This window comes from Gossypium hirsutum, chromosome D11 (assembly GCF_007990345.1).
Source record: "Gossypium hirsutum isolate 1008001.06 chromosome D11, Gossypium_hirsutum_v2.1, whole genome shotgun sequence".
NCBI classification, from domain to species: domain Eukaryota; kingdom Viridiplantae; phylum Streptophyta; class Magnoliopsida; order Malvales; family Malvaceae; genus Gossypium; species Gossypium hirsutum.
Genome location: NC_053447.1, coordinates 40,058,035 through 40,070,885, shown reverse-complemented (window position 1 = coordinate 40,070,885; position 12,851 = coordinate 40,058,035). Strand labels below are relative to the sequence as shown.

General features: G+C 35.0%; 1 protein-coding gene across 3 annotated transcripts; it reads right to left on the bottom strand.

Moving 5' to 3' along the window:
• Positions 1-5,401: 5,401 nt before the first annotated feature.
• Positions 5,402-12,164, bottom strand: LOC107922375 (RNA-binding protein 39). 3 transcript variants are annotated; one of them, XR_005920609.1, is made up of 14 exons: positions 11,140-12,164; positions 10,594-10,672; positions 10,391-10,447; positions 9,223-9,278; positions 8,183-8,414; positions 7,833-7,919; positions 7,630-7,707; positions 7,390-7,473; positions 7,186-7,250; positions 6,921-7,113; positions 6,723-6,811; positions 6,134-6,248; positions 5,700-5,912; positions 5,402-5,609 (listed from the first exon to the last, which is right to left on the bottom strand). XR_005920609.1 is itself a non-coding variant. In XM_041104517.1 (13 exons), exons 1-13 carry the CDS (start codon positions 11,808-11,810, stop codon positions 5,877-5,879), a joined length of 1,842 nt encoding a protein of 613 aa, XP_040960451.1. In that variant the 5' UTR covers positions 11,811-12,164; the 3' UTR covers positions 5,677-5,876. The 3 variants fall into 3 exon arrangements, 1 of the variants encoding a protein (XP_040960451.1); XR_005920610.1 differs by lacking the exon at positions 5,402-5,609 and having other exon boundaries at positions 5,677-5,912; positions 6,723-6,822; XM_041104517.1 differs by lacking the exon at positions 5,402-5,609 and having other exon boundaries at positions 5,677-5,912.
• Between the last annotated feature and the right edge of the window lie 687 nt (positions 12,165-12,851).

The following is a 12,851-nucleotide window of genomic DNA, read 5'->3' as shown; positions in this document are numbered from 1 at the left end:
TCACAGTAGTAGCTTGTCGATTCATCCTGGTAGCAATAAAATGTACAGTAATTTGAAACAGATGTACTGGTGGCCAGGTATGAAACAAGAGATTTCTGAGTTCATATCAAAATATTTGGTTTGTCAGCAAGTTAAAGCCAAGCATCAGGTACCTTCTGATTTGTTACAACCAGTGATGATTCCAGAGTGGAATAGGAAAGTGTCACAACGGATTTTGTATCGGGATTGCCTCTATCCCCTAGAAAGAAAGATGTTGTGTGAGTCATTGTGGATCATTTGACAAAATCGGCGCATTTTTATTCCAATGCGTACAGATTATTCACTCGAAAGATTAACAGAGTTGTATGTTGTTGAGATCGTTTGGTTGCACAGTGTGACACTTTCTATTATATCTGACAAAGATCCACGGTTTGCGTCTCAATTTTGGAACAAGTTACATGAAGCTCTAGGTACTCGACTACATTTTAGTACAGCATTTCATCCCCAGAAAGATGGTCAATCTGAGCGAGTGATTAAGATACTCGAATATATGCTACAATGTTGGATTTTGGAGTTCGAAGGTAGTTAGGAAAGATTTCTATCGTTAGTTGTTGAATTTACATACAATAATAGTTATCAATTGAGCATTAAGATGGCACCGTACGAAGCTTTGTATGGTCAAAAGTATTTAACTCCATTACATTGGACTGAGCTCAGTGACAAAAAGCTTTTAGGTTTTGATTTGATACGGGAAATCGAAGAAAAAGTTAAAGTAATACATGACAGACTGAAAGCAGCTTCGGATCGACAGAAGTCTTACGCGTATTTAAAAAGAAAAGACATTGAATTTCAAGTCGGCGACAAAAGTTTTTTGAAAGTGTCACCTTGGAAGAAAGTCTTCTGATTCGGCTGGAAAAGAAAGCTTAGTCCGCGGTTCATCAGGTCATATGAAATCATTGAAAGAATTGGTCCAGTAGCTCACAGATTAGCTCTACCGTTAGAGTTAGAAAAGATTCATAATGTATTTCACATATCGATGTTACGACGGTATCGATCAGATCCTTCACATGTGATTTCACATGTTGATGTCAAGATACAGCCAGATATGACTTATGGTGAAGAACCGATCAGAATTCTAGCTCGAGAGGTTAAAGAATTCAGAAATAACAGTATAACTTTAGTGAAAGCTCTTTGGAAATGACACGGAATAGAAGAAGCTACCTAGGAACCAGAAGAAGCTATGAAAGTGCAATACCTGAACCTATTCTCTGGTAAGATTTTCGAGGATAAAAATTCTTTTAGAGGGGAGAGTTGTAACAGCCCGTTTTCAGTAAAATCGAAATAGTGGTTTTGGGACCACAAATCTGACGAGTAAATTATTATTTTATTATTATTTTAATATTTACGAGACATTTGTAAGGTCATATTAAAATTTCATTAAGGAATTTTTACGTTTGCATGATTAATTATGTAAAAAGGATTAAATCGTAAAAAGTACAAAAGTAAAGTTCTATTAGTTAAAGGGGTCAAATGGCTAAGGAATTTTAAAGTGAGTGGACTTAAAGGATAATTAGACCATTCAAAATGTTAGTGGACATATATGGACATGGCTTAAGTGATTTTTAAGGTTAAAAATAAAGGTTAAAATAGTAATTAGTAAATTAAATTAAAAATAAATAAAAGAGAATTCGTGCTCATCTTCTCCAAGGGCTATTCCACCGAAATTGAAGAGAAGAAATAATCCATTTTAGGTTTCTTAATTTAGGCAAGTTCAGAGGTGTGCATGTAAGTGATTTCAACCCCATTTTTTAATGATTTCGATGTTTTTGAGGTCGTTTTAGCTTAACCTAGCTAACCCTGGGATAAATTTGTAAACCTGTTAAAGAATTAGGATTATACCATGAACACTATTTCATGATTCTTGATGTTCAATGTTAGATTATTAGTCCTTGTTGAAAAATAAACAAGTTTTGTTAAATGATTTTTTGTTGAATTTTTAAATTAGGGATTCAATTGTTAAAGGTATAAATTATAGGGTTTTATTATGAAAAGGTGATAAATATGAGTATTTTCAAGACCCCTAGCATGTTTGGTTAGCATGGAATTTGATTGAAATGGTTAAATTTTAGGCTATAAACTAAAGGACTAAATTGTGAAAAGTTAAAATGTTTAGGACAAATGGTAAATATGCATAAATATGAAATATGGATTGAATTGAATGTTTGAGATTGATTGAAACACTTAATTGAATATAATTACTTATTTAGATCAAGATAAATCTCAACCGAATCTAAATCGAGAAAAGGCGAAAATCACAGATTAGCTTGATCATATTTCCACGCTCTAGTCGTCAATGTAAGTCCATAGTATTTCATTATGTAATTGAATTTCTATTTGAATTTTTAGATTATATTTATGTAATTTAAATGCTTATAGTTAATTATTGTATGAATTGCACATGCGTGCCCCTGTTTGTACTTTAGTACCCCTAAATTGCACATGTATGCCCCTGTTCGTACTTCGGTACCCCTGAATTGCACATACGTGCCCCTATATACACTCCGGTAATTTTGAATCGAGTAATATATGAGTTTTATTCAATTGTTGTTAGATTTAATGATATACTATGTCCTTACTAAGCTCTATAAGCTTATTCGTTCTTATGGATTGTTTTGTAGATCGTTGTTGCTGACATTTGGAAGGATCGATCTTTTGACTCACACTATCCATCGATGTTGGTAATTTTTGTGTCTCTTAGGGTAGTGGCATGTATATGTGGCTATGTAGGTTGTTTTGGTACAATATGACACTAAACAAAACTAAGTTATTAGGTATTTTATCAATAGGTATCATTTTGGTATAATTAGAATGGTGTGAAGGTGACTTGTGGTATGTTTTAGTTTATGATTGAATTAAGTTGATATGCTAGGAATGGATCAATGTTGACATGTTTTAGTTTATGTTTGGACATAATTGTAGTGTCTATGAAGGGCATATTGGTTGGTTGTTTTTAGGGCATTAAAATGGTATGTTTATATGGAATTGCTTATGCTCATAATTATGGTATGTTTTAAGATGATATTGAACTAGATGTGCATGTTTTAAATGTGGTAATGTATACACATTTAGGTAGGTTTGTATGTTTGTATTTGAGGTGCCTTGTATGGTATATTGGTTGAATGGTTTTGAACTTTTGAATTGATCATTTCATGTTGGTTTTGGTCATATTTTGATGCTTTGAATAGGTGTTATAAAGGCCTTTAGATGATTGCTTGAATTGGTGATTGAAATGACTTGTTTTTAGGTAAATTCATGTTCGCACGGCCTGAGACATGGGCATGTGACTCAGCCGTGTGTGATAAACGGCCAAATTACATGGTCGTGTATCCCCTGTAAGTTTTCAAGCATGCAAGTCAGGCTGTTACACGGCCTAGCACACAGCCCGGCGCACGGGTGTGTGTGACTATTTCCAGAGTTACACAGCCTGGCATACAGGCGTGTGGCTTGGCCGTGTGACCCAACTCAGAGAGTTACATGGGTGAGGACACAGGCTGGGACACGGGTATATGTCCCTATTTCGATTGTTACACGGCCTGAAACACGAGCGTGTGTCTCAGCCGTGTGAGTCACACGGCCATGTGACCCCTGCAGTCTAATTTTTCTAACTTTTTCTTGTACTTTTTTATTGTTTCCAATTTGATCCTGAACTGTTCTTAAGGTATTTTTCGGGCCTCGAGGACTCGATTAAGGGACGTTATGTATGTGATTGAATGTATTAGATTAGGATTACAATAATGTATGAAATAAATGTTTTAATGTTATGTTTGTATGGTAATGCTCTGTAACCCTACTCTGGCGACGGATTTGGGATAGGGGTGTTACAAGGTTAAGCACTCTCACACAAAGTTACAACATTTGAAAGAATATAGAAAACTTAACCCACAAGTGTGCACAAGAAATATTTAGTAAAAGATTGAGAAAGATTGAAAATTGAGTTCTTGGAAGTTAGGCACTTGTTTCTTGTCTTTGTTGACTTCAATGGAGAGCCTTTACCTTGTATTTAAGTCCTCTAACAACCTTGTGAACGTTTGTAGCCGTTAGAAACAAAATGGAGTCGTTGCAACCTTATAAACAAGCATTAAATGCAATCTGCAGCTTTGTTGTATCAGTAAAAGGAAACTTGTATCGATTGAAGTCTTTCCAAAATATGATCGTTGGGCTTGTTCTATTGGTATAAGTTCTCTTGTATCGATAGAACTTTAAGGGTTCCATTTGGTATCGGTAGAACCCGTCAGAGTATCAGTAGAACCTGTCAAAGTATCAGTAGAAGTGCAGGGGATGCTAAACTTTGACTATTGTCTTGACTTGTTTCGGTAGAAGTCTTCAAGGTATCAGTAGAACTCCAGTGGTTTCAACTCGTATCGGTAAAAGCCATCAGAGTTTCGATAGAAATGTAGGAGAGGTTGAACCTTGGCTACTGTTGACTTGTTGCGGTAAAAGTCCTTAAGGTAGCGGTAGGACTCTAAAGATATCAGTAGATTTGACCGGGGTATTGATAGAAGTCCCAGGCCAAAACTACCTTGCTTATTGGAGTGCGCTCTGCTGATAGAAGTCTAGGTTGTATCAGTAGAACCCATAGTTGTATCGGTAGAACATCCAGTTCTACCGGTAGAATACTGTAGCCTTTTCAAGGTCATTTTCATCTTGAGTTCTTATCCACCTAAGTATCGGTAGAAGTCCTTCAAACTTCAAAAAACTCGTTAAAAATCAAGGTAATTTAAGACTTTTTAAAAGTTTATTTTGTCTAATACTTTGGAAATAATTTTCAAGACCTATAAACAATTTTTGCAAATTTAAGTAGGGGATTTTTAATATTTTTTTTATTATATCAAAATACTTGAAAAACTAGAGCTAATAGATGTTTTATGATTTAATCAATCACAATCTATAATTGGTAAATCTTTTTAGGTGATAAATTTGAAAAAAAAAGTTAAATTACTTAAATAATAAAAAAAATTATGTTATTTCAATTAAATAATTATTTAAATAATAAATAAAATTATTTTTCATTATTTAAATAATTTGAAAAAATATATATCCAAATTTATCACCTAAAAATTTAAAAATATTAAATTTTCTAGTATTTTTTTAAAAATTTAGTACTTTTTATATTTTTATAATTTTTTTTGTAATTTTGTAAATTTGTTTTATTTTTTAAAGAAGTTTGATAGTTTCCATAATTTTAAAAATACTTCTTTGTAATTTTCTGCATTTTTCACATTTTTTAAGGTTTTTTTGGATGATGATGTTACAATTAAGTACTAAACTGAATATCTAACATCAAGACCCAAAGTCTCTCATTGGTCTAAATTGGTAGCATGCTAAAAATTGAATATAAGTTCCGACATCACATAAGACCGTCTGATCTGTTACGTAGCCATTATATAGAGCAGAGAAAGAATTAAAACAAGTACATAAAATTCCGTCCATTTCAAATAAATTGTTACCGATAAATTTCTTTTGAAGTTCATATGGCCATAGCTGTTCTTTTTTAAATGATCTTGAAAATTTTGGAGTACTGGAATAAATTCTGATACAAACAAAATTATTTGCCTCTTCCAAGTATTGTCCTGTTCCCAAAAATAAAATTGGCAGATTTTTAAGCAAATTAAAGAAAAAAACAACAACAAAAAAGTGTGAACAAATATCAATTATCTTACATTTAGCTCATTGTGTACCAATCTGAAATAAAAATAAAAATAATCTGAACCCAGTCAAGACAATTATCCTAAATATATATATGTGCACTGAAGCAAACATGAGGAACCGAAAATAAAAACCCCACATCGAAAAATTTGCAAAACTCACTTGATAATCTGAAAGCTGCTGAACTTCAATCAACCTTTAAACCTCGCTTCATATTCATGGGGTTGCTGAAATAGTTGATCAAAGTTATTAACTAGGAAAACACATGTAACCAGCAAGTCCTCTATATACTAAATAGATTCAACCACCAGAAAACATACTAAGACGACAGATAAATTAAAGACCAAGGTCCGTTCAAACTTCGACCAGGAATTAAGATAACTATGGAAGTATTACTAGACTGGAAAAGAAAAGCTAAATGTTTTTCATTCTGGAAAACGACTTTTACCATAAATAAGGCTGATATTGATCTGCCTGCAAACCATCTCATGTGCATTGCACGTTGAGCTTTACCCGCTGCTTCTGTCGAATCAAATCGAAGATAGACACAACCGCCACTGTTTCTGTAAGGAAGAAAAAATGACAAGTGTTAAAAGAAAGAAGTTTTCTGTTAAACTGCAGATGGGAAAAAGGCAAAGCAATCTTTCTTTCCTCGTAACAGTTTTCATTTGTTAATAAAATATGTATTGGGTAATCCTACAAATTGAAATGATAAACCAAAAGAGCTTTATAATACAAAATAAGATGCCATTAGTCATTGATTGTCAGCTACAGATATTAATCAAGTTGCTGAATGACTGCATAATGTCCATAACTTGCACAGAAATAACATTACTAACAGATTAATAGATGTAAAAATATGTGATTATCCCCTTGCTCAACATTGATACAACATTTGCCCCTTCATAAACAACATAGAACAGATAAAATATATTTATCCGGTTCTGGAGTACACAATTATCAAGCCAACTAAAAAAAACAAAAGAATTGCGGTAAAAAATGAGTTTATCCAATGCAATAGACAGTCCAATGCTTACTTGTCCACATAAATATGCTTCACCCTGCCATATTTGCTGCATTCTTCTTCAACATCCTCTTTAATATCCAAATCAAAATCAGGTTCCGTCTGAAATAGAACTTAAAAAGAAAATCATCACATTGTATAAGGAAGCAAAAAAGGAAGAAGACAAGAAGTAACGCAGAAATAGCATGTTTAGAAACCGGAAAATCTAAACCTCAGTTGCAGGATCAAACATATTCTTCAACAGCAAACACTCGCTGGGCTGTCCAATAGGTTCAAGGGCTGTAGTAGACATGATTGGCTGTAGAACTGGTGCTGGAAATGCCCCTTGGCCATTGACAGGTAATGTTGCCTGTTGATTTGGAGCAGACCCATTAACGAGGGGTACTCCAAGAGAGCTCGTAATGCTGTAAAACTATCACATTAGATATATAATATGATTAAAAACAGGAAAAGACAATCTGAAAGTACAAACGAACCTCGTTGCAATACCAGAGCGATCCAGTTTCTGCATAAGCAACGCTCTTGATTGTGCGTTCAAAGCCTGGATAGAAGTTACGCCAGTTAAGCAAAGAGAAAAGTGATATAACAATTCCTCAGCACTATTACTAGAATGAGACAAACTGCGAACTAAAAACCAGCATTCATTAAATACTACTATAATAAAATGAATTTCAACTTACCAGGCCACCACCCTCATCATCATCAAAGTCTGCAGATTTTGCCGTAGCATCTTGGGTAACAACATGATCTGTAACAGATGAAACCTACATCCAATTTTGACCGCAAAGCCATTAATACGATATAAGCCAGTTGTAGTTTTTTTTTTTTTTATTCCGCTACAGTGACTGAAAATAGAACACACAACTGACACTGAGATTACACTAACATAACATACAATTTCATGAAATTAACAAGCCTACCTTAATGGTTCGACCAACAATCTCCAGTTTCCCGTTCAAGGCACTTTGAGCTGCTTTTGCATGTTCAAGTTGAGCAAACTGTAAAAACACAAACGGCCAACAAAGAACATGCATGGTTATTACTATACAGGAAAATGAACATGCATGGTTATTACTATACAGGATAATGAACATAAAAGCTCAAGTCTTCAGCCATATCTAACCTGGACAAACCCAAAACCTTTGCACTGCCCAGTCTCAAGGTCAAGTGGTAGTTGCACAAGCTCCACAGGTCCAAAAGGTTCAAATATCTGAGCCATTAACATAAGAAAAGGGTTTGAAATGAAAATAATGTAACATGGAAAAGGTTCAAAGAAAATTAACATTTCAAAAAATTCATGTAACTCCTTCCAATTTTTTTCCTAAGAAACAACTATTAGAATGTACTTTTCTTTTAATAAAAAGTTAAATTTGGAAGAGTACAGAGAACACCAAAATATAAATGCAGTAATTCATAAACCAAATCAAAGAATGGTAACTTCTAATTTTGCTGATAAGCTAATGATCCTATTACCTGTCTAAGCTGCATTTCTGTCATATTAAAATGCAAGTTCCCTACATATAGTTTTCTATCAACAGCTCCATATGGTCCAGCAACACCACCTGCGCCTGCACCAGAAGTATTGGACTGAACAAGATTCTTTTCGGCCTCTGAAGGTTTAACCATCACAGGTTGACCAAGAAGCAGTTGACCAGACAATGCTATTGCCATTGGCACAGACATCACATCATAAAACTCAATGTACCTGCAATTTTATCAGTGACTAATTAGTTTCTCAAAATATGAGAAATAAATACAACCAAAGTTTATGTCAAAGTGATGCAGGGAAAGAAAAACTGTTGTGCAGGGAGCTATGCTGAGCAACTTTTGTTGAATCTGAAGTCTGATGCAATAAAAAGGTTAGCTCAGCATAACGATTAGAAAAGCAAAATTGATTTCATACACCAAGATAATAAACAATGATAATCAAACGACACAAAGGACTCAAAAAGGAGGTTAAAAGATTGGCATGTCCTTCTTGATTTTAACAGAAAGTAAAGACAGCATAGATAACACCTTTAGCTTAGATTATACACATGGAACAAGAAATCAAAATGAACCCGCAAAAAAAAACAAAAACAAAAATCATAGATGAACAACATCTCAACCCCTCCAGACAACCAAAAAAATGAAAAAGAACATATTAAAGGGAGAAAAAAAAGCCTAGCAGTGAGTCAAGTCACAAACAAAACCACTTTTAGATTAAACCATATGGAGTACCTTAAAATTCTTATCTGTACCACTAACAAGTTGAATAGAATAAGGTACCCATGTCTATAAGCTGCATTTAATGCTAAGAAATTTGAAAGGTGAGGAACAGAATTCAGGTTTATGTCATCTAATATGCGAAAGAAGCATGAATTGATTAAACATTGAGAACTATTCCCATCAATCCTCATCGTTATAGCATTGCAAGTGCATTTAAGAATACAGTAAACCTTGATTCTAGTACAAAGATATATTTCACACAACTGCAGAAGGAAGTCTAATTTGCTCAACATAAAGGCACATACCCAACCCCCTTTGATCTTCTTGAATTTCTATCCATGATCAGCCGAACATCCCTTACCTGAAGATAATAAAGGAAAACAGATATGACATCAAACATAAAATAATAACCTAAAAGATAAAATAAGCGGGGAGATCCCAGACTTTCAAGCTTCCCGATGAAACACCTATCAAGGAGTGTCCGCAAGATTATATCGTTTAACATGTGCTTTTAACTCACCCCACATATATAGAATGTTGAGACACAAGAAAGTCATAATACTACTCGAAACTGAAGGCAGAGGATCATATACTGCAAGAGGAAGCAGATGAATCTCAATAATGTGCATTCACATCATTCTAAACATTGTTTTATGCATTAACTTAAAGTTATTATCAGAAATGCATAAAGACAAATGAATTTGAAGGATATAGCAGATTATGCAAAATGATAATCCTAGTATGCTAAATTCTAGAAATTGCAATAGTGAGTTTTTCTAAAGGAAATAAACATAGTATTTGAAGTGTACACAAACTTCCAAAACATTACATTAACATTCTCCCAGGTCAATTAATGTGGAATCTTAGCATGCTTGAAAGTTGTTGATAATTCATAGAACAACCAATGTTGTCAAGGGCGAAAGGTGCATCTAGGTACTAGAACCCTTATATTGCCTCAGGCGCAAGGCTCAAAGATAAAAAGAATGCTTACCTAAGCTATGTAGTGCCGTATAAGTACAAGTGCATGTTTTTATGTGTGTGTGTGATAAGCTTAAGATATACAATCATCATGACAATATCTCTAAAGAATGGTGAAATTTATTTGCAGAAAATGCAAGTATTTTTTGGTCAATATGCATGGTTCTTTACAGTCCCATGCCTACTGTTGAATAGGCAACTATCAAAAAGTGGAGAGTTTGATGCTATCCCCTTTCTTACCAGTAAAGCAACATCCAATGAAAAAAAGAAAAATAAAATAAAATAAAGAGTAACTTCGACCAGGCAAGCTTTTTTATGCATATTGCCCTTAAGAAAAAGTATGCCTAGAAGCACCAAGTGTGTGCCTGATCAAATGCACCTCGCTTGAAAGGGTATTGAGGTGCTCTATTATCAAGCACAAGGAGCAAAGTGTAGGTACAATACTGACTACAACCTTCACAAAGAAATAAAATAACCAAGTTAAACCCGACTAACCTTGCCTGCTTTTGAGAAGAATTCATAGACATCTCTCTCAGTTGCTTTTAGAGGCATCTGTCATCAACCAATTCAAGGTGAACAACAATTAATAAATAGTGAAATTCAAAAAAAAAAAAAACAATGCATGTTGATACACATAAATATTACATTTATATCTTACAATACTTTGAAGATGAAAGCAAAAATTGCAATGTATCTACCTGGTAAGCAAAAACAGTTCTCTGGTCCCTCTCAGGATCAGCCTCAGGCTCCACTGCATCTTTCTTATCCTTAAATCTCCTGAAACATCCATGTTCATGAGATAATTCAGGATACCACTAAAATCATGCTCTGAAAAAGAAAAAAGAACCATCTGCACAAAATTACTAGACATTGCCATCCACATCCTACCAAAAATGCCCATACAAAAGGCGTTACAGTTCTATAACTCTAAAGGATACAACTAAGGAATCCTCTCACCCTATTTCTTGCATATAAATTTACTCCAAAAAATGAATTCTGAAACATCATAAAATAAAATAAACTTCATCCCTAAGGGGTGACCACTGAGCACTCCAACCATGTTTATGTGCTTAGATCATGACAGACAACATAATTGGATGGTATAAACACGATGCAAAAATGCATGTTTAATTGAACTTAGCAGTCATCTAGTCATTTCTACATCTGCATAAACATTACAAAACTTCAACATAGGTGCCTAGAAATTCATTTTGCGTATATAATGTACTTTTTAAAAAAATTACCTGCTATCTCTGATGTCAATTTCACGTTCCCTCTCTTGATCGCGTTCACTTTCGTGTCTCCTCAACCTACTACTGCTTCTCTCTCTCCTATCTCTCTCCCGCTCCCTCTCTAGCTCACGATCACTCTCGTGCCTCCTCGACCTACTACTGCTCCTCTCTCTCCTATCTCTCTCCCGTTCCCTCTCTATGTCACGATCACTTTCGTGCCTCCTCGACCTACTACTGCTTCTCTCTCTCCGGTCTATCTCCCTCTCTTTCTCCTTTTCCTTCTCTCTTTCCCTCCTCTCTCTCTCCTTTTCCTTCTCTCTCCTATCCCTCTCTTTCTCCTTATCTTTTTCTCTTCTTTCTCTCTCCCTTTCCTTCTCCCTCTCTCTGCTACCCCTCCTCTCTAAATCCTTATCTCTATCTCTCTCCCTTTCCCTATCCCTGTCGCGGCTGCTTCTATGGCGGTCCTTATCCCGATCTCGCCTCTCCTCGTCGTCCTCATCGCGGCCGCTTCTCGATTTCTTGCTGCTCCTCTTGCCCTCATCATCCTCTTCCTCTCTATCTCCATCTCTCTTCCTATAGCTTTTCTCGCTTTTATCCTCCGATCCTCCTCCGTCTTTCGTCTTCTTCGGATCTTCCTGCTCCTCAACGGTTTTTTCCAAATACTCGTACTCGTCGAAATCCATTATTTTGTTTCAGAACTTCCAAGATTTCACCTCTTTTTGTTGAAGATAATAAAGTTGGAACCTCGAAATATGGTTTGAGAAATTAGGGTTTTGTTGGGGTTCAGCTGTCAATTGCAAGGGTTTGGTTTAATTTGGGTCCTCGAAATCTGGGAATGGGACTTGGTGCAATTTGATAAAATTGCGTGGGCTTTGAGAGAATTTACCAAGAAGTTTGAAGAAAGATAGAAGAAAAGAACCGAGTAGAAACAAAGACAAACAGCGAGTGATTCCCTTTTCCACAGCCCATTCACCGGATACGATATGTGTGAAGTGTGTGAAGCGTACGGAATCTATGGGCTTCCAACTTCGTTGTATACAATATTGGGTATGTTATAGGTTTCTGACAATAATGGTTGGCCTGTGTTTTAGGGAAAATTTGTTCTCCCTTTTTGTGTATTTGTTTTTAAAAAAACAGTTTCATCATCAGAAAATGGCTTAAAATTAATGTAAAACAAATTATTTTTTTGTAAAATTACTTATGGTCGTGATACGAACTCGTTTCGGTGATGATTTGAGTCGTAAAAATTGCCCGATCGTCAAATTAAGTAGTTCTCGTTTTTAATTCAATAAATTGGCTAAGTTATAAAAATAGCTATTTAGGCAGCGGATAAAACAAAGTAAATATGATGGATGGATGGTATAGTGAACTCAAAACAAGAATGAACCCGTAACAAAGGTTAAGGACCCGATCCTTAAATGTTTTAAGGTGATTGGCGAAAAGTTGGATAAAACCGAGACCCGTTATCTATAAAGATAGAAACCAACGGTATAGGTGAACGCCACACACAAAAGTGATAAGTTCAGGAACGGAGATTGGATGACGCCGTTAGCAATGCTAGATAAGTCAGATCGAATCACCAAGAACAATGAAAGTTGAATAAAACTCACAAAGTTTATAATTCATAAAATAACAAAGTTCAGTAAGCTAACCTTGCAAATGACCTATTACAAACTATTTATAGATACAAAGAATGACCATTTAAATTCGGCATCTTTGTGTTC

Coding starts and splice junctions, on each gene's coding strand:
- LOC107922375 (XM_041104517.1), bottom strand. CDS start 11,810: ATGGATTTCGACGAGTACGAGTATTTGGAAAAAACCGTTGAGGAGCAG. Junction 9,279..10,390: donor TCTTCTCAAAAGCAGGCAAG/GTTAGTCGGGTT, acceptor TATTATCTTCAG/GTAAGGGATGTTCGGCTGAT. Junction 7,474..7,629: donor TTGTTGGTCGAACCATTAAG/GTAGGCTTGTTA, acceptor AATTGGATGTAG/GTTTCATCTGTTACAGATCA.